Source organism: Cydia pomonella, chromosome 14 (genome assembly GCF_033807575.1).
Source record: "Cydia pomonella isolate Wapato2018A chromosome 14, ilCydPomo1, whole genome shotgun sequence".
In the NCBI taxonomy this organism is placed as follows: domain Eukaryota; kingdom Metazoa; phylum Arthropoda; class Insecta; order Lepidoptera; family Tortricidae; genus Cydia; species Cydia pomonella.
In genome coordinates this window covers 7,980,252-8,003,110 of record NC_084716.1, presented here as the reverse complement: position 1 = coordinate 8,003,110, position 22,859 = coordinate 7,980,252, and the positions used below count along the sequence as shown (strand labels likewise).

At 36.3% G+C, this 22,859-nt stretch overlaps 1 protein-coding gene across 1 annotated transcript in view; it reads right to left on the bottom strand.

Moving 5' to 3' along the window:
- Positions 1-238: 238 nt before the first annotated feature.
- Positions 239-22,859, bottom strand: part of LOC133524843 (prostatic acid phosphatase-like) — a 43,366-nt gene continuing 20,745 nt past the window's right edge. Inside the window, exons 2-8 of the mRNA XM_061860994.1 lie at positions 18,965-19,075; positions 14,192-14,302; positions 11,304-11,561; positions 6,313-6,495; positions 3,833-3,953; positions 3,185-3,396; positions 239-2,586 (exon numbers count right to left, since the gene is read on the bottom strand). Of these exons, the coding sequence (XP_061716978.1) occupies positions 2,422-2,586; positions 3,185-3,396; positions 3,833-3,953; positions 6,313-6,495; positions 11,304-11,561; positions 14,192-14,302; positions 18,965-19,072 (1,158 nt within the window). The 5' untranslated portion in view covers positions 19,073-19,075 and the 3' untranslated portion in view covers positions 239-2,421. The remainder of the gene's footprint in view (positions 2,587-3,184; positions 3,397-3,832; positions 3,954-6,312; positions 6,496-11,303; positions 11,562-14,191; positions 14,303-18,964; positions 19,076-22,859) is intronic.

Below are 22,859 nucleotides of genomic sequence, written 5' to 3'. Positions count from 1 at the left end.
CTAAAGATAAAAATTAAATTTAAATACGACCTAACCATGTATTTGTTTTAGAATTCCTTTAATAGACAGTAGCGTTGTAAATTATTTACCTACTGTGAAACTACGAGTACATGTAGAATTTTCCTTTATCCATTTTAAATATATTGTTATGATTTTTTAATGGATGAATCTACCCTCCAGGGCAACTGACGGCCTGACGTTGGTAACTATTTTGGACCAAATAAATAAAACAAAGCAGTTTTATTTGAATTTTTTATTCCTTTGTAACTATCGGTTTACATTTTCACTCAAACGTTTTATTGACCAGATTCTAGAGAATTTATAAAAACGGTTATTTTTTAGTATAGGAACGATAACCATCTAACTTTAGGTCTAGTTATAGTTTGGCCAACCATTACTGTAATTAAAAACGGCGGTAAATTTAAAAAAATATAGCCATGGAAGTTCGTTTACCTTTCACCTACAGAATAGTTGAATTTCGCGCTATTTTCTGAAAACGGAAATGGTTGGGCAAACTATACGTTAGTTTTAAAATGTAATCAAAAATATCTCTTACTAATTTATTACCGACGTCACTAACTTAATATCACAGATAAAGTGATGTATTTATAATTAATTAAACATATTTGTATCAATATCGTTATTATTTTATATAATTAAGCATCAATTACATCACTATTTGTCTTTATTTAGAATTCTAATATTAATGTAGGTAGTTGAAATTGTTTAGAAAGCCAAATTGTTGGAATTTTCATTGTCATTAAAAATTATATAACTAATTAAATCAAACACTATATACCTAAAGACTGTCACCATCATTCGACGCGAGAAGTCAAGTTCCGAGGCAGGTGCGTTAGGTTAGGTTAGGGAGCGCGAGACTACTGACGCGCAAAGTAACACACATATTTTGGATCTCCTTTTTTATTTTACTTAACAGTGAGGTCCGATTTAGACGGATCAAGAACTTGCATGCGATTTTCAATACAATGCGGTACTTATTTTGGTCGATCGACTGAATTCATTGTACTTTGTAGTTAGCTTTAGCAATGTATCGAATATTGCACGCAAGTTCTCCCGCCGTGTAAATGGGCCTTTAAACTTATTACAATTTATATGGCTTCATCTATAAGATGAAGTTGTCTTTTTATTTGTAAAATAAGCCTACATATAGCCAGGATCCCTTAGGTTTGTCGCTTCGCAGAATTAGCATTTTATTTTGTCTAGGGATTGAATACCGGCATTTCTTTTATGTATGTCGGCGGCCGATCGTAAGATCAGGCACATCGTAATGTTCCTGTATGTATAATGTTTCGAGGGTAGTCACATTAAACCAATAGGTTAGGTTCGTTAGGTTACTTCAGATTCCCGAAGGGCAAACTGTCCAGAAATACGCGGGGCTCCGTCGATTCAGGGACCGAGACAATTTAGGAATTTCACAATCTGCCTGATCTTACTATCTGGTGCCGATATAGGTATATATATGAATTAACCTGTAGCTATGGTATATTACAATATTAATTATTAATGTATTTTCTTTTTAATAGTCCTTGTTTGTACGTGGCACTTTCCACCAACGACGTTAAATATGGATGTTCCTGCCTGTCCATCTAGTTATATTGTAAAAAATCCTTAACTAAATCACATATTTATCCTTAAGCTCAGATTAGTAATTCTCTAAGCTTTCTAAAATGGTATTCAACAGACCAACTGTATGTGTATTTTATTTGTGTTTTCAATTGAGTACAATATTATATTAAAAGAATTAAAAAGCAACTTTATGCTAGGATATAAATAGTTCTACCTAAGATTATTAGTTGAGTGTGAAGTGCGTACGTGTACAGTCGCCATCAGATATATCACATATCGATCGGCCGGATCGACGTATCGGAGCGGCCAAGGTGCTCACAAATATCGTGTTCGTGTTCAGATATTTTTGAGCACCTTAACCGCCCCGATATATCTGATGGCGGTTGTACGTATTTGTAAAGAATATATCACATAGCGGTTTAATGATATCCGTCATATGTACCTGTATGTACCCAAAGGTAACGTGGAAAAGTCCGTTTTTTAGTTAAAACCGTTCATATGCGTATGCATGGTTTGTGTACTGATTATGTACCTAATATGAGTCAATGAGGAATGTAGGGTACATGATCGGTAGAAATGTTGCATATTACTACAAGAACCGTTTTTGCCTTTAGTCGGGTTTTCTCCACATTAATCTTTTACAAAGTCTAAAGGCACATTTTTAGTCTTTTGAGAGTCACATGAGCCTTAGCCGCCGTCAAATTTAAGCATATTTAAAATGAGAGTGTAACTTCAATTGTATGGAGGCGGCTTTTTGGCAGCGGGATTGTGTGACTCTTAATTTGGTTGAACAACTTGAACACCATTTTATAAGCTCTTTTATCAAAATGGCGACTATAACTCAGTTTTTAAGCTACACATCCTATGATACTCTTTCTCAGGCAACACGTATTCCTGGGTCAAGTCCTTGAATTTCTCCAGTTCACAGTAAGGGTCCGGACAGCTGTGGAAACGCAGGTGCGTTGCTGCGCCCTGTCCTGCTTGCTCTAGGTACACCGGCTGGAACAAACGACAGAGATTAGTTGTTATATTAAAGACTACCTCACCGCTATCTGCGGCCAACACCAATTTTAACCGAGACTTGATACGTTGTTGGAGACGCCTTACGATCATGTCAAAGAAAAGAACAGCATCTTAGCAAGAAACTAATGACTTTTGGCGCTTCAAGGGAAAGGGAAAGCCCGCAAAGTCACAAGAGGGCCAGAGCGATCGTTTGTAAAGATCGGTTGGAAATGTTGGTGTCCATCAGGTATTTTTCGAATAGTTGAACGGCGACCTTCATCTTTCCTATAGGGTTGGCCGAAGCGAGGCCGAAGGCCGAGCTTTATAAATCGCTATCTTTTATTGTCATGTGTACCCGAGCCTCACCTCAAGTAAGGGTTTTGATGACAAGATCTGTTATTGTAGATATTTTAATCCTTGAGAGATGCTCTTGCTTCTCAAGTCGATCGTTTTAGAGATCCTTGGGAGATGTTTCTCTCCATCATCTGATATAACAAGAAACAGCGACGTGTAGGTGCATGATACGCTCGCGACCCCCGACACGGGGGCGGGGTAGTGGGCGGACACTAGGCTCATCTATCTGATAAGTTCTCACCAGGACACTGTACACGCCGCCCCTGGACCTGTACAGCTCCAGCGCGAACAGCGACGCGTAGGCCGGCATAATACGCTCGTCGCCCGCGACCCTCGACACGGCCATCAGCCCGCCCATGTTGTAGTCGTGGGCTGAGACTAGGCTCAGCTTCTTGAAGGCTTTGCCAGTGGTTGCGGCTTTGGCGGTTTCAAGGAATTTGTGGAGGAGGACGCCTGAAAATTGAAGGATAGATATAGTTGTTGGCAGCTAATAAATGCTGACTGCTCATTAGAGGAATGTTTTTCAAACCTATCCTGTCAGTGATTTCGTCTTTGTTAGCAAGACACTTAGTCCTATGGATCAGAATAACTTAATTTTGCAATCGTGATGATATTTATTTATCGTTGCTTAGTGGATATGGTTCAATTTCAATGCAACTGCTTATAAACAGGATTGTCTTTAGTGGGTTATAACTGGTCTCGTGTAATCTTTATAGTATGTAGTACTGAGCATCACATTTATTTGCAGGTAAACATATAAATGTTTACACGAATGCATTGTCTCATTCTTCATCGCCAGTTGACTGAAACATTACACTCTTAGCATACGAAAAAAAAAATCGACTACAAAAGATAGCTCCTGCCACTAGACAGAATATAGATAAATTACCTCCTCCAATCATCTTCAGATCCTTAGTTTTAAAAAAGAGTCTGTAGGCCAAGAGAGAGGCTTCCGTCAGGCGGGGCAGGATAGGTTTGGACCACTCTGGGATGTCCACACCCAGGCTTATCTGAAATACAAAATGTTGAAAATAAGTGTAAAAGACTCTGAAGAAGGCCTGGTCCGATAGGTTAGAATCCTACAATTAAAAAAAAGACTTCCAAAACGAAGATAAAACAACCAAACACTACTTAAATGGGTGTATTCCCATTTATCCCCGCCCTACGTGACCGGCACCATACAGGCGGGGGCAGACGAAAATAATTCTTATGAATAAACTATTACTATTCTCATTAGTGGCCGGTAGGGACAAATGGGAATACACTCTTAAATGTCCCGTTTTCAATACTTTCCGGAGATTATTTTTGCCATTTTGTCTTTTAAACATATACGGTAAGCTGAGCACATTGCCACAATTAATCAAATGTTTTTTATTGCAAAATAATTTATTTATTTCTAACGTAATGAGGCAGCTTTGTGAAATGCCCTACTTCCAACCGCAGAGCCAAAATAATGGAATTAATCCCTTTCAAATTACAATGAAGCAGCAAAGAGAAGTCTTCGTGAATTCAAGAGATTCTCAGACGAACAAACATCTAATTATTTGCCGCACAACTTACGGAGCAAAGCCTTTGCGAGAATACGAAAAGTCAACAAAGTTTCCTTGTACAGGCTAAAATCAAATATAAATTGGCTCTTTCTACTTCCCGGGAAGTCCAGAACGCCATTGCAGTTCGGACCCGGACAATACAAATAGTTAAAGCGAATCGGTTTGCTACGGTGGAGGCCGACGAATTAAACTGTTTCCTTTATTGTATCTTTGGTACCAGAGACAATTAAAAAATACCTAGAGAGCAATTAGAACCTATATCCTACATCAAAATGATATATTAATGATGTCATTTAGTTATGATTCGCGCGTGCATTTCGGTTGAGACCCACGGGCGAATGATAATACTGAAAAAATAATTTTAATAATATATACGCGAGTTTTATAGTTAGGTTTACACATTTTTCGTAAAGCGTACTTAATAAGGCCGAGACGCCATCTATTTTCACTGTGTCACACACATAGGTCACACCTATAAAATGTACAATCAGCTGCAGGGAAAAAGTACCGCCCCTGCATACAAACCTCTATGCAGGGTGTACCTATGGGTCTAAAACTTCCAGGTATATTCTAATTTTAATTTTAGGATATAAATTCGATCTGATATGGATCGGATCTGTCAGTGTAAAAAGTGACGTTTTGGTTGAAGAAATGTCACTGACAGATCTAATCCAGATTGGATTTATTTCTTATAATTAAGATTAGAATACGCCTGTTTATTTAGTTGCGTCACCTACATTAATATAGGGGTTAACATTCTTTATTACTAAGTTGTCTCTGATTGTACTAAGCTCTTTCGTCTGCTCTTTTCCGGATCGGTTTTAAGACTTTTCCGCTAAGCTATGTGCACTTTGACTTTTGGTTGAGTTGTCTCTGACATAGTTAGAAGCCTTCTGGCTTAAGCTACTTAACCATAAATATTATACATTTCAGAAACCTCTGCCTAGAGGAACTAATAAGAGTTATTTTTTATTCATAATCAAATATAAAGAGTTATTTATTTTTTACCAAATGAACGCAAGGAAATTTCTAACTGTAAAACATTACAAAAATAAATATTTATCTTTCAAAATCATCACTTAAAATTCAATCTACTAGCCAACATGAGGAAAGCTCAAAATTTGCATCAACTTACTTTACCACTCTTGTGGATGAAATGCAATTTTCTCATTAGTTTTTGAAGCATAAAGAGAAAATTTACGAGCCGGCGTGGTTGAAAGTAAAAAATATTTTCACTTAAAATCACGAATTTTGGCGGTATATATACAACTTGATGATGTGACAAAGGTAAAAACACGAGGAAACTGCGTAAAAAGTTTGTTTTATGTGTTAGTCAGTAAACGAACGAACGGCCTGATGGGAAGCGGTCATCGTCGCCCATGGATATAAGCAACAGCACAGGAGCCACTTAAGCGTTGCCGACCCTTGAGAACCCTAAATACCCGCTTCTTGAAGAATCCCATGTCCTAGCGCAATGGAAATACCTCAGGAGGAAATAACTCATCAAGTTTATCAAGGCACAGCTTTTCAATAAATCTCTAATTGTTCAATTCGTGGGAAGTAATCACCAGTTGACTTTGTACTTTACATAATATGTCGAAAGTTTAAAGGGCCATTTGTACCTACTGTAAAACGTTGTACGAGACACGTGCGAATAGGTAATTCGCAACTCGTGTCGATTTATCGCTATCGTTGCGAATTCCCTACTTTCCGCACCTGTATCGTAAATCGTAAATAATTATTTACGTTTGCTCGATTTAACATTTCCAATGCCTTACCGGAAAACATCCGAAACAAACTCAAACTTGCACGTAGTTACCTGGCTTTTGAACAAATCCACTAATGTCTGGAACAGAACCGGGTTCTCTGTGAAGTTGTGTCCGGTCTCCTTCACCAGAAGTGGGATCAGGTCGGAGAATGGCGCGAATTCTTCGTTGACGGCCGCCATCTTGGCGTCTGCCAAGAGTGACGTGAAGTGCGGGCAGGTGGAGTAGAAGCGTAACTGGAAAAGACAATATTTTCTCTTATCTTATCTTTTTCGCCCAGTGGTTGACTAGCAGAGAATGCCTTAAGGTATTAAGTCTACCGTTTGTACTTATTATTTTATGTGCAATAAAGTATAAATAGATAAATAAAAATATCTGAGTTTACAATCAGGGAACCGATCAATAGTTATTTGGCTTACAAGGGGGCTAAGTTGTTGTTTAACACCTCATGTTAATATTGATACCCGAGCAAGCGAAAGATTCCATAATTTATCCACGAGCATGGCGAGTGGTTCGAAAAGTAGAATCTTGAGCGTTACGAGTGTTTCAAGGCACGAGGAATAAAAAACTTTTCTTCGGAGTGAAACACACCAACGCGAGGAAAATGATTTTCACTTGATAGCTTCAAACCAAATTAACTGTTCAATTCATTGCACTAGCGCTACCATAACCACTACGTACGTACTTACGTCGGACATACGATCAGTCCTCTAGTTTGAAGCACAGAAAAACTATATTTTTTTCTATTTATTTTGGAAAATGTATTAACAAAAAATTCTTATCAATAAAGACGTAGATTCCACGCAATATATACGCTTGCAATATTTTTACATCTTTTGTCCATTCAATGTTTCCTGTTAGGTAATGTACAGTCAACCAATTTGAATCCTAGGCCACTATAGAACCTTGTCGCTTTAACTACTCTATACATGACATGCATCACTCAATAAGCACTGTCGTAGAAGCCATTATGACATGGTTCTATAGTGGCCTAGGAATCAAATTGGTTGACCACGTGTGATGTCAGTCAGAATATTTAAATTTAAATATTATAGGACATTATTACACAAATTGACTAAGTCCCACAGTAAGCTCAATAAGGCTTGTGTTGAGGGTACTTAGACAACGATATATATAATATATAAATATTTATAAATACTTAAATACATAGAAAACACCCATGACTCAGGAACAAATATCCATGCTCATCACACGAATAAATGCCCTTACCAGGATTTGAACCCGGGACCATCGGCTTCGTAGGCAGGGTCACTACCCACTAGGCCAGACCGGTCGTCACTACTACAGAAGTACTGACAGCGGATGTAATTTTCTATGGTTACATGGTTCATGTAAATGACTCTGACTGATTTACATAGATCGTATTAAGTTAAATGTAGATAAAAATAATTATATAATATTCATTTTTTTGATGCTATTTGGTTTACTGATCTGCTTGATTAATTACGATAAGGGCTGTTTATAAACGAATGCTTAATTTTAATGCATTTTTGGTACACGCGTACTTTTACGCCCATTAAAATTAATAAACGACGTGTTTAAAATTAACCGTTGACAAAGTTAATCAACATCGGGTGTAAATCCCGGTACAGACAAAACTTTCTATACCACTACACTTTATAAATCGAAGTCCCCTGCCGCGTCTGTCTGTCTGTAATGTCTGTATGTATGTTCGCGGTAAACTCAAAAACTACTAAACGGATTTTCATGCGGTTTTGATCACAATAGAGTGATTATTGAGGAAGGTTTCTTCACAAATTATATACCTAAGTATATCATAAGATGATGGTTAAATTAGTTACTTTAGATTCCATTACATAGTTAGTTACATACAGGTCGACCTAATAAAAGCGTGTTAAAAATTTCCAAAATTCTACGCCAAACGAAAGGTATACCTACAATCTCATTTTACGATTCAAGTATGCTATTGAACATTTCCAAGTGACTTCTCTTGAATGAAATTAAGCTTTTCAATGATCAGGTAACTTCCTGAGCGGAGACTCTTAACTCGAAATAGGAAATAATTATAACAAGTTAAGAGTTGGCCTTATCTATATTTGTGACGTGTTCAACCAGAAAGGCACTTATTGTCGGTTGTCATTAAGGCGCTATTTCCATATAGCTTCAATTTGAAATCAACCTTCTCGACAACCGACAATGTTGGACCGACAACCTTTTGTTTTGGTTGAAAAACTCACATTTTATAGATCAGTAAGGGGCGATACAGACGGACTGCAACACAACTGCAATTTATATGGGAACTGCACGCCGACTGCACGCCAGCTGCAACGTCGGCGTGCAGTTCCCATACAAGTTGCAGTCGGGATGCAGTCCGTCTTAAGTTTCGAAGGGAAAGCAAGAATAAAAAAAAGTGTTTAGCAATAAACAGACATGTTTTTAGGCTTCCGTAGCTAAATGACAAAAAACGGAACCCTTATGGATTCGTCATGTCTGTCTGTCTGTCCGTCCGTCTGTTACAGCCACTTTTTTCCGAAACTATAAGAACTATACTGTTGAAACTGGGTAAGTAGATGTATTTGTGAACCGCATTAAGATTTTCACAGAAAAATAGAAAAAAAAAACAATAAATTTTGGGGGTTCCCCATACTTAAAACTGAAACTCAACAATTTTTTTTTTCATCAAACCCATAAGTGTGGGGTATACCGATAGGTCTTCAAAAATGGTATTGAGCTTTCTAATATAATTTTTTTCTAAACTGAATAGTTTGCGCGAGAGACACTTCCAAAGTGGTAAAATGTGTGTCCCCTGTAACTTCTAAAATAAGAGAATTATAAAACTAAAAAAATATACGAACTTCGGAAGTTCGTATATTTTTTTAGTTTTATAATTCTCTTATTTTAGAAGTTACAGGGGACACACATTTTACCACTTTGGAAGTGTCTCTCGCGCAAACTATTCAGTTTAGAAAAAAATTATATTAGAAAGCTCAATTCCACCGAAAATTGGTTTGAACGAGATCTAGTAAGTAGTTTTTTTTAATACGTCATATATGGTACGGAAACCTTCATGGGCGAGTCCGACTCGCACTTAGTCGCTTTTTCAAGCTAGATAATCTCCATGTAAATCTTCACGAAAATACAAAAAAGTTTAATATCTTATGGGGTCTACAATGAACAAACATTCACTCGATGTAGGATATTGGCCAGTCTAATCTAGGGCCAAGCCGTGAAAGATTTAACGATCAAAATTTACTTTTCACGTCAGCAGCTCGAACAAAGATAATTTGCTGCTTAAAAACAGTGAGCAAAATCGCATTTTGCTCACTGAGTGAGACAAAATAACATTCAAGTGACCTTCGAATGTCATTTCAACGTGCGAGGACTAATACAAGTTTCGTAATATTTGGATTCTATTGTCTGTCCCTTTCACGATATTAGCAAAAAGAAAGAGACAAAAAAGTTCACACGTAATTCAACGGTATATTGACAGTTAATAATAGACCCCTTAAATAAGTCAGACCGCATTGTTCCAAAGCACCCTACGAGTCTTCATTCGTAATAATTAATTAATGAAATAAAAGTTTAAAATTAAATAATAACACCATATTTTACGTATTTTATTATACAATCATAACAATAAACTTATAAAAAACACGCAATTGTTTCGCAAAGTAAATATTTTTACTTTTAACGATCACTCCTATAGTTGACAAAAGTAGTATCCGCAATTCGGACCGTATCTTACAAAGTTTTTTTTACAAAAAAAAGTTGCCGATTGAACTGTCAATTGATGTTTGTTAATTCATTATTATCGTATTATTTTATTGAAATTTCTTTCGTTTTGTTTTATTGCGGTAATTAAACTCAATTGTTAGAATACCTTCAGAAAACTTGACTGAAATAGTAATGAAGATGGATGAAATTTTTTCAGGTTGTATTTTCTTCCAAATATGTTCCCACTGCCGACGTGAAAAATTTTGTGTACTACATGAGATCAAAGTTATTTACATCTCGTGCGCTTTTGAGTCCCTTGCTACGCTCAAGATTCTATTATACAATTTTTTTGCTTGCATGGGACTCAAAATAAGCACTCGAAGAAATATCAAACTTTGATCTCTTGTTGTACAAATAACTATTATTGATGTATTTTTATGTCTGCGTGTCTATATTTTTTATTAACAAAAAGAGCCCACATTTTTTGAAAATTGACTTCATCTACATGTATAAACATCTACAATTTATCTAAGGCCATCTAATCAACTAGCTTTAAAGCAAATTTTATCTTTATTTCCAAGTAAATAAAGTTCACATTACCAAGTCTTAAGATACAAGGAAAATTGTATTCTAACTTGGAAACGTTACAAAACACATGTTTGCAATTTGGTTTCTTTTGTAATGGAATAATTTTATTTTGCCCTTGTATGGCATATTAAATTAAGCGTTGGTGGCCTTGCGGTAAAAGCGTGCGACTTGCAATCCGGAGGTCCTGGGTTCAAACCCCGACTCGTACCAATAAGTTTTTCGCAACTAATACGAAATATCATTTGATATTTACCACTTTTACCAGTCGCTTTTCGATGTTACTATAGGAATCTGTCCGTCCGTCCTTCTAAAAAAAAATTATCAATTAATTTCAATTTCATCCCGTTTGCGGGTATTTAATAATAAACTCAAGTATAAACTTGAAATTCCTATCAGATTACATTAAAGACACCTATTTTCAAATAAAACAATAATTGTTGAAATCGGTTCACATGATAAATAAGTATCCCTGAAAACAACAACTGTATGTATACAGGTTGCGCAAATTAGTTAGCCAATTTGCTCATAGATGGCGCTGTACACAATTATTCTTAGTATACTTCTGGTCAAAAGTCTTTCGTGATTATAGTTACATGAGAAAATTGAAAGTTTGTACGGAACCCTCGGTGCGCGAGTTAAACGAACTCGCACTTGACCGTTTTTTTTTATTTTATTATTCCTTGCATACGCTTTTTCTTCGTGTGGTTTTTTAAAGAGTCAGTTGGTTAGATTCTTAGGACACATAATCAAATATACTCACATAGTCCTGGTCGAGTGGAACAGTGGTGTAAGGCACGGGCTGCCACACTTTACCAATGCCTTCGTCCCACTGTTGCTCCAGCTCCGGCGGATAGGTCGCCGCCATCGCCACCAGGGCCGTCATCTTCGTGCGCTCCTTGTCCGTGCAGCGGACGGACAGTTCGTCCTTCAAGTACAAGTCGGAGAGGATGTTGAGGCCCTGGGAGCCGTAGCGTTGGCGAAGGAATTTGCCGAGCTGGTAGGCCCGCCGTTTGCCGACCTGTTAACAAAAAACGCATTCAACCGATTTCAAGACCGAAGTAATCTCATAAGTGCTTCGTGAACAGAGTTTTATACGGAACACTAAAAAACGTGTTAGGCAAAATATTTTAGCATTGAGAGAGTAGGTTCACAGACAAAAGATTTAAGAAATATTTACAGAACATATTATGTAAGTACATTCTAATTGAAAACAAATATAGTGTATTTTTTTAAATTTCTTCATATTATCAGTATCACCCCGAACATCTAAAAACAAATTAACAGATTTTTGACTGTTCAAACTTTAGAGACGGGGATTGAAAAAATATTAAAAAATTAAAAAGACTTGTGACTTTAGACAAAATTTTATTGGAACATTCCCGTTTTTTCATGAGGTCATGAGTCATGGGTGTTTTCTATGTATCTAAGTATTTTTATATTATATTATATATATATATATATATATATATATATATATATATATATATATATATATATATATATATATATATATATCGTTGCCTAAGTACCCTCAACACAAACCTTATTCAGCTTAGTGTGGGACTTAGTCAATTTGTGTAATAATGTCCTAATATATATATATTACTAATAATGCTTTAATAAGATACGTCTTTTTCTTATACATATTTGTTTGTTGTTTTTCCATATCACATGAAGGTAGGTACGTATGAAGATAGTATGACATTGAAATGATTGTAGATACGTATGTGTAATTGTGTATCTGAAGTCAATGACTACCAAGGCATAAACAATTAAACAATTTACAATAATATTTAGAAATGATTTTATAAACATTAGGGATGATGTCAAATTTCATCACATAAGTAGTATTATTTTGTCTAATTTATTGTTAAATTTTTACCTTTTTTATTTTTATTTCTAAAGACATGCCAATGATACTTGATAATTTTATTTAAATTGTTATAATGTGTAATAAATATTGTGTGTCTTGTTTAAATGATAACAAAACGGTTCTGTACCATTACGCAATAAAACGGCAATATTTATTTTGTGTTTTTAAATTTTTGTTGTTATAGCGGCAACAGATATACATCATCTGTGTAAATTTCAACTGTCAGCCTGGTGACAAACAGGCATACAGACAGACGGAGAGCGGAGTTTTAGTAATAGGGTCCTGGAGTCTTAGTAAGTCTGGTATGGAACCCAAAGAAGTGGCACTTATCTCAACAGATATTTTTACTAAGCCAAGGATATGTATTGTAGGTTCATATTGAATGTTGGCTGATCATCATCATCTTCCTCGCGTTGTCCCATTTTCCCACGGCTCATGGGATTCTGGGGTCCACTTGACTACTAATCCCAAGAATTGGCATACGCACTAGTGTTTACAAAAGCGATTGCCATCTGACCTTCCAACCCAGAGAGCAAACAAGGCCTGATTGGGGATTAGTCCGGTTTCCTCACGATGTTTTCCTTCACCGAAAAGCGACTGGTAAATATCAAATGATATTTCGTAGATAAGTTCCGAAAAAGTCATTGGTACAGTCACCTGCAATAATATGTTACACAAAGAAGGCCGTAAAAATATCTGACACGATCTCATCCATAAGAGCGTGTCACATATTTTTGTGACCTTCAAAGGGGACTAAATACCATGTTTTTTTTAAATGATGTACATTTAAAAGCATCCAAAACGGGTCACTTTTTTGTCACGACCGTTTTTACGAGTCACCCGTTTTTAGTTATCTTAAGAGTCGCCGGTACAGAGCCTGAGAGAAGTGTGGACTGAACGAAGATGTAGTGACAAAAATTGAGAAAGGTATGTTGAGATGGTTTGGACACGTGGAAAGAATGAGTGAAAGAAGGTTAACAAAGAGAGTGTATAAGGGAGAAGTAGAAGAGGGAGCTGGAAGGGGTAGACCTCGGCGGACTTTCTCTGATCAAATCGGGGAAATACTGAAGGAAGGCCAGGTCATGAGCACCCTAAATCGACGAGCGTGTATGAGGAATGTCATGAAAGTGAAGGAAGCGAAAGAAGTATGTCAGGATCGTAGCAAGTGGAAATCCGTCGTCTCTGCCTACCCCTCCGGGAAACAGGCGTGATTATATGTATGTATGTAGTACAGAGCCACCGAATTCAACTATTCATACAATTTAAGTTATGCTCTCATTTTATAAGGATGTGCTCGAAAAACATGAAACTTAGGATGAACATTGAAGTAACATATATCTATGCTTGAAATCAGTTTTCGTTGCTATAACTCGCAACACAAATGAATTGTAGCGATTGTAATGTTTGTATTGTAAATCTTTTTTTGTATTATAAAGTCTAGCAATGAAAACTAAGTTCAGGCATAGATATATGTTAGCTACTTCAATGTTTATGCCAAGTTATGATATTTGAGCATGCCGTTCTAAGAGGGTAACTAAATGTAGTTACCCTCTTAGTAGTGTAGTAGTATGGAGGCGTCTCCGTTGACGACTCTTAATGCCATGCTCTTAGTGCCACACTAGCGTCTCCCAAGCGTCAGCGTTCAGTCAACTCTATAGCTGCTGCTCGACGCAATGTCGGCGCAACTGCACAACGACGCCATTTTCCATAGTAAGTGCTATGGATCGCCGACGCTCAAAAGCCGTGGGTAGCCATTAAGTGTAAATTGTTCTTACATTTGTTAATCCTTCCAGCCCCTCTATATAGGTGATGTTCTTGAGATAGTCTGCGATCTTTGACAATGAGAGCTCGTCGGCATCAGGCGTCCTGTCGCCGTGACGGTTGACCTAAAAGAATAACAAACGGTAAACATACGAAGGTCGGGTAGTGCTAAGCTTAAGCATTGTGGTTCAAGGACTTGCATGCGATTTTCGTTATGTTGGTCCCACACTGGCTATTCTGTTCATCATTCGCTTGCCCTTATCCTATTTATTTGGGGTCGGCGCAGCATGTCTTTCGCCCGTCATCTCATCATTCACCCGCGTTCCTTTCATATCATCTCTCACATAATCCATCCACCTTTTCCTCGGTTGTCGTCTCCCGTTACTTCTCTTCACATGCATTCGTAATATCTTTCAGTCACGATTCACGATTAAATTTACACTAGGGATGTAAATTTAATCGACATCATAACGTGACGAACGCGTTTGCGTTAAGTCTCATTTTGTATAGGATTTTGAGTTTCCAAAACGTCCCGCTTGGCGCGCTCTTTCTAAATCCAATACAAAATGAGACTAAACGCAAACGCGTACGTCACGTTTCGAAATCGAAATTATTTACACTAGGGGTACTGTTCTGTTATAAAATGTTGTAACAGTTTAGCATTAGAAAAAAAGGTAAACAATCTTGACATGTATTTTTAAATCAATGACTATTACTCATGAACACATAAGAATGTAAATGATCGTTTATGATTTAAAATTGTAACATATTTGCCGTGACTTATTTTCCAAAAGAGTTTTTTAATAAAAGACACGCCAAAATTGCTTACCTTCTAATGCTAAAAAAAACGGACTATAAATGGGGGCTTTAATGTCCTATGCAATACGACAATTAGGCTCGTTTACAGTTGTAGGTAATATGCCTACTATATGTACGATTTTATATGGACGGACTAAGTTAAAGCTGCAGACGATACATGTGATCGGCCTTTAAGCACATTGTACCGGTTTTGTTTATCAGCCACTATTATGCGACCAATTCCAGTTTTCCTATATCACATATTCAATTGTTATCCCACATATCACTCGCGCGTGGTATCGATAACCTCTTATTGTAATCTGAAAGGTTACACAGAATGGGAATGACGCAAATGGGACAAACTAAACATTAATTGTTTTATAATAGTTAAATATATCCGCTTTGTGTTATTATTTACATGTGTATTAGGGTAATTAGGGAGGACACATGCGTACTACGGAAATCGTTTGAGTATCTATGTGCGCACTTCATGTCTGGATTCGCATCAATGTATGTGTGAGTTCCTTAGGACAATCAGTTGAAAAGATTTTGACGTAACCATGACAAAAAAATGTTATTACTTGAAATTGACAAGCACCCAGACTTAGCACAATACATCGGGGCAGTGCCATAAGGCAGTAAAATATTTTATCCCGTCAAAATCTTTTTTGACAATTTGCACGACGCACAGCACAACATATTTTTTTAAGTCTAAGCAACACACTCCCCAGAACAAATGCAACCATTGTAGAAAATTTAATGGAAAATATCATCATTTCTTGAACGTTTTTTTGCATCTTTAACCATTTTCCTAAAACTATAAAAACTGGAACATGGGACACAAAGGTGGGGGAAAGGGGGGAGCATCTACTTGATAAGCTGCTTCTGCCTTTTAATTTTTATCCTTTAAAAACCACATGCAGGCCAAGTTCAATTTTTTTCCGCATGGGACTATACAGTGTGTCCCTAGCCATTGGACAAAGCCGATATGTTCATATGCATTAGGGTATTTAGAACCAGTGTACAAAGCATCATAACAACCGGTGTAGCGGTTTCGAAGAAATTAACAAATTACCATTTTTTACTTTGGAGCAGCCTGTATGTGTTAGTAGCTCCTAAGGTAATATCCTCAAAGAATAGTATGGAACCTTCTTCGACCTTTTTGATTCTCTTTTTTATGTATGACAATAAACTTTTGACATTTGAAAAATGTCATCATTATCAAATATTTCAAACAAATTGTCAAAAACACTGCCAAAGATTAACACAGTGGGTTTCTTTTTCTTGTCGATTATTGCAAATAACTTTTGTTCGAATTTTTTTTTTCTTTTGTTCTAATAAAAAAAAAAATTAACGTCAGAGCATTCCTGAGAAGTAACCCTACGTGGGATTTTAGGGTTTGTCCAATGGCTAAGGTCACTCTGTATAATACTTTTGAAATTTATTAGGGGGATGAGCTGGACTATACATAAATTAACAAAAAGCTTTTGGGGATCAATTACAATGTCAATCATCTTTAAAAGTCGTGATTTCTATTTTTTATCAATTTATTGCCTTCATCAAATGCATTTATTTAGGTATGGTTGCGTCTGAAAATATCGATACGAAAAAGTTCCCAAAATATGTATACACGACTTTATTGCCCATATATATATCGTTGTCTAAGTACCCTCAACACAAGCCTTATTGAGCTTACTGTGGGACTTAGTCAATTTGTGTAATAATGTCCTATCCTATAACATTTATTTATTATATTAAGGTAGTGTATACATATGTTTGGCACTTTTTTCGTATCGATATTTTCAGACGTGACTGTACTTACATATCCCTTAGGTCAAAGGCGACTGTCAGATTGCGTTCGTTATTTTTTTACAATTTAAATGCATCATATTAACATTAATCAACATGCATTTAAACTGTAAATTATTATTTTGGAAATCTGAAGTCAATTTATTTTGATAGTGCTACAAGCAAGGATACTGTATTTTGTAGCTGTCAATCACCATTGAGTTAAATATCACTAATTACAATAATTACTGAGGAATACTTAATTATGGGGGTCTTATCACTCTATTACTCCAGTTTTTTCGATCGCATGAGCTGATTTAACCCATCATATCGATTGTGACTGAGAAGAACTATACTTTGTTGTTTTTAGCATTTAAAAAAGGTCAAACAATCTTGACGCGTGTTTTTATTGCAAAATGCTTTAAATAAATAGTATTAAGTTATGAAACCAAAACATTGTAAATGATCAATATACCATATAATTGTTACATGCTATTTATCAATAAAAATATACGTGGAGATTGTTTAGTTACCCTTTTTATAATGTTAAAAAAACGAAGTATTAAGCGAACAAAATAGTCCAGTTTTCCCAGAAAATTTGTTTAGGCAGACAATCAAGATAGCAAGCTTTATTTTTGGGAAATTAACACAGTATTTAATACAAAGTAATTGGGATACTGTCATAATTCCTTAACGATTCTGTTTTTACAAGAACACGCAAATAAAAAATGAGACAAATCGACCGCAGTATCAAGCTATCAAGGCGAAATCTCAAAGGAAAAAAGTCACCAAAAAACTACGAAACTTTTTACTGACTGCCGTCTTATCTTCTCGAGGTTAGCTTACCTAAGTTGTTTGTATTATTTTGCATTACTTGAACAGTTTTGTATTTTTATGGTAATGTGGCTTCGGCATGAGCGATTTAAGTTTGAAATGAACATAAGTAAGACCAACGAAACGAGATAACGATAGTGTCTGACCGAAGTTTCGGTAACGGTTTCGGCATAAGATTGGGCCGAAGGTTTGGTTATGGCTAAAATAGCTGCCGAACCTTTCGGCCGCCTCGAAAGGGTATTTTTGGTAGTGTCCCACCGAAGTTTCTGCAGGTTTTAGCGGCATGAAAACCATGTTATGGCCAAAGGTTTAGCTTCGACGGAAACTAGCGCACAGTAGCCGTAGTTTTGACTTTAGGTTACGTCAAAAAATCGGGTTTCGTTCGGATACTACTTATACATAGAAATAATGTAAATACTCTGACCGTTACTGAGTAAGATTGCGAAAACGAGCGATTACTATTTGTTCTTATCGTTTTCCCGTGTACGTAACAATGTCATTGTCATTTGGACGACGGAGGCTGTTGTTGCATGATTGATTGTAACAAGGAAGCTGTGAGATACAGAGGATATACACATTTACTGGATGGAGGAAGATGCCACCATTTTGTGAACAACTTCATTCCTATTAAAAGTATTTTGCAACGGGTTACTCACGTATTATAATTCGAATAAACGTTCGAGAAGATCCTCGAAAATTGGATTGAAACATGTCGAGCGTTTATTTGATTTTATAATTAGTGAATAGCTCGTTTAAGAATAATTTTAATATGTTCGATTCTTATTACTTTGGTCATGTTTAAAGTTCCCAATTCAAAGTGTTTATATTGTGTCACACAGGTAGAACAACGGCTTGCGGTGTATATTTACTCTCAATGTTAGAGTGAGACAGGTTTAGCCCTTTCTCATTTCTCTCATAAATCCTATTCTCAATGTGCTGTATCTGTTATGAATTACAGTTTACATTAGTGTCTGTCCTGTAAGCCAGACTAGAAATGTATGATGAGCGCTTATTGGGAATTCTGGGCTGATAACCTCGTTGCTAACTGAGTAACTGACAAATTCTGGTCTTCGGCACTTTATAACGTAAATCTACCAGTGTCTGATAGGTACTGTCTTCCATAATTTCTAGCAATAAATAAAACGGACAGGAACTAACAGCTAGGAAACAAATCAATTTTATTTGGCACCTTTGAAAGATTGCATATACTTGGGAAATTGTGACCGGGGCTGTCATAACCTTCGCTTATAGGTTAATGGCGTTCGCCGCGAAAATTACAGACGCCGGTTCGAATCCGGTTTCGGCCACAGAGCGTTTACTGTTTCATAAATATAATTTTGTACTGCGTCAAATTAGAGATTACTTACGACGAAAGCTAATATCAGCTCTGGCTCGCTGATAACCTCGTTGGCGACCGAATAGCTGGACACCTCCAGCCGTAGGCACGCCAAGAATAGGACTAGATAGCGGAACATTTTCTGGAACAATAGAATATTATCGTTAGATATTTAGACGGCAGAACAGAAGAGGCTGCCCAGGAGCCTATTTCACCGACTTGACAATTGTTATCTGACACTGACGCTGACGTCTACCTGTACCTTTCTGTTGGTAGTGACGACGTTTGAACTTCAAAATGGCGAAGTCGCCTCGACAATGTTTTTGTTTTATGCTCATTCATGTTGTTTAAAGCGTGATATTGATAGTTTATTATGCAGTGAACTAATTTGGAAATGTGCAATTAATAAAGAATTGATCTTGAAACGTGTTTAACCATTCTTTAGTCAACACCCGATAATCAATCGTGGCTTTTTGTAAAGTCCAGCTATCACTTTAGAAAAAGCAACTACCGAATAACTTCATGCTTTACGAGCACACTTTTGACATTGGCGAAATCATCATGATGGGAGCCATTTTTAAAAGAACAAGTAACCATGGTGCCATCAGCCATAAAAGTGCACGGCGTCTTTATTAATGAATTCCTTCATAGTTTCTCCATGCAATTTCGCAGCTCACTGTACATAGCGTTTGTTTAATAATTAGCGGTGAATAGTCAGCGTCAGGCGACAATTGTCAGCGTGGTGAAAGAGAGACCATATCTGGTGCAATACGGGGCTAGCACTCCATTCGCGAACCTTCAAATGTAGCATCGAATTCGTACAGGGCTTAATATGTACTTGACCACTCACATCTGAACTTGTCGATGTATTTAGGTATTTCTACTTTTCTGTTCCAGTTTTAGAAAGTGAGCCTGGACACCCGAAGTGTCCAAGTCTCTTAAAAATGCTAGGTGTGCCACAAGGGAACCTCGCTCCGCCTACGTTATTTCTTTTTCTATTGAAGTAAATAATAAAGGAGTGTGTTTTATCTGTTAATAACTACAACAACAACAACACTGTACACAGTGTTATTGTTTGTTATAACTATTATAAGTAAAGTAAGCCTTATTAGCTTATTATATCTGAAATCATTGATCATTTCAATGACTTGTTAAGTTGTTATTGTAACAATATTATTATGGATTCCAGTAGTCATTATACACTTAATTAGTATGATTACAAATAATGACCAGATGAATTGCATTTTGAATTGTAATGAAATTGCAATCATTATCAGATCAGTTAGCAAATAAATTTTGTTTGCTAGTTGAAAAGAATAACAAAAGGCTTTTTTGTGTGACACCAAAACCATCGTAAGTGTAACATTAACCACATAGTTATAGCCTCCTGAGTCCCGGAGACCCTTATAAAGGCTTTATTCCAAAACGTAATTTTTAATTAAATAAATCGAGGTTCCAAAGTCAAAAACGGAACTAACGATTCTGGGACGTAGGAGGATATATACAAGTGTATTGTAATGAATGCATCTCCTTTATTTATAGGAGTTTTTGCTCATTTAAAATTATTGAAAGCAAAAAGCTGTTTGGCCTTGTCAATCAATTAATCAATCATCATTTATTGCACCATGGTAAACATCAAGAGTTGTTACAGCATTTATACAAGTATCTCATGGACCCTAAAAGGGTATGACAAACCTTTCCTTAAACTAATATATATAAACTATTTACGTATTTCATGCAATAAGGCACATAAGGTAGCATCGTATTCAATGATATAACTAAATAAAACTAAGTATGTTACATAATAAAGCTATCTGCCAAGAAATCTTTAATAGAGTAATACACTTCTCTCGCAAGGAAACATTTAATTTTTTTTGCGTATAATGTATCCCTTTCTTTAGCCTTTATTTAGTCTGGAATATGATTGTAGCATTTAGCTGCTGCATAAAGAGGGCTTTTCCTATATATTTGTAATTTAGGCGCGGGTAGCGAAAGTTTGTATTTTAACCTTCGGTTTGGTAGCTGTTTGAACAAGTGTATGTTTTTTTTGACATAAATACATAATTCTAAAATATAAAGACATGGTAGAGTGAGTATGCCGTACTCTAAGAAATGTGGCTTGCAGCTATCGCGCTCATGGATTCCTACCAATACACGTAAGCATTTTTTCTGCATCACAAATGTCGTGTGCATCTGTACTGTCGCCCCATATTACAATCCCGTAACGTAACCAAGAGTGCGTAAAGGCATAGTAAGCTGAGAGTGCTGTACCAAAGTTAGTTGTATTCCGAAGCATAAAGAGTCCGTACAGAAACAGATATTTTCGTTTTGACGCATACGATGTGAGTTTTCCAGTTCTTATGGTTATCTAGAGTAACATCTAGGAGTTTGAAATGCTCTACTTCTTCAATTTCCGTGTTATCTAGTGATAATTCTAATTCTTTGATGAGGATAAAATTGTATTAATAGAGTTTTATTTGGTTTTATTGTTAAATTGTGGTCGCGCATCCATTCATTTATATTATTAGGTTTGTGTGAGTTTTACTTTAAAATTTTCGGTATTATTAAAATCAAAAAGGCCAGAAACGTCATATGCAAATAAAGTGCATTTGGCATCGATTTCATTTGGGAGGTCATTGATGTATAATAAGAAGAGGAGACAACCTAGAACACTTCCCTGCGGGATAGAGCCTTATGTGCTTCTATAATATTTGACCGAATGAATTCTATCTCATTTGTAGACGGATTTAGGTATTCAATTTGGACGAGCTGCATTCACTTCTCTAGGTAATATTTGAACTAGTCATGAGCTAAACCTCTAATTCCCGAACCGTATAATTTGTTGAGCAATATTTTATGTGATAATGTTTGTTGTATGCTTTCGTGAGGTCCAATGGTGAGGTTATTATTTATTTATTATTTATCTTGTGTGAAGTTGGTAAGCGCGAGAGCAGTTGACCGATTTTTTCTTTGCGTATCCGTGTTGTAGTAAAACTTTTGTAACAATGATTAAGGGCCAGTTTCACCAACTACACTTGTCTTACTAATCAACATTACTGACAAGAGAAGTCAAAAAATACCATACGATAAATTTTTCCCAACGCTTTAACTGTGACAGACGGGTTGTTGCAACCGTCCCTTACACTACTAGGTACATGTTATTACTTTACAAGATCAAGTGTTTTTTTCTAGCTTGTGATCAAGTGTGTTTGTTGTTTGTGAGAGTCTAACAAGTGATGGACTTATAAGATTGTGAAGTTGCCACTTAAGTTTATTATTTGGCGTGATGTTTCGAACGTGACGTTACGTTCGTAGTTGAGTTTGAATTTCAGTCTCCAGAATATCGTGTTAATTTAAATCAACATATAATTTAGTAGATCTGAAGTATTATTTATTTTCAAGTGCTGTTCAATCTTACTTCATTGGTCTGTTTTTTCTCCGTATCGGCAGCAACGGGGTCTATTCAATTATGCCGTCAGAAAATTAATTTCATGCTTTGCATGCTTATTTTAAATTTCCATAAAAACAGCATCATTTAGCAACATGTAATTTGCATTACTTTTGTCTCTACAGTAAAATGAAACAGCGAGCGAGATAAAACAAAAGCCGATAGTGGGTACGATTTTCGTAAAACAAATACTAAAGGTTGACTTGGTCAGCTGAATAAATAGGAGTCATAAATATTTCGCGGCAAATAATGACATTCAGCATAAATTTGAAACGACCTACGTTACCAGAATCGCTTAAAGGTATTTTTACATTATAGTGTTTGAAATGTTAAAATAATGAAGTGATATATATATATATATATATATACTCTTTTTTGTGACCACACCCTTGTCAGAGTAGTCGTGATCTCATATCAGGGCCGGTGGCAAGCTTCACAATCCGTCGCCATTCTTCACGTACTGTAGCCCTTGTACATT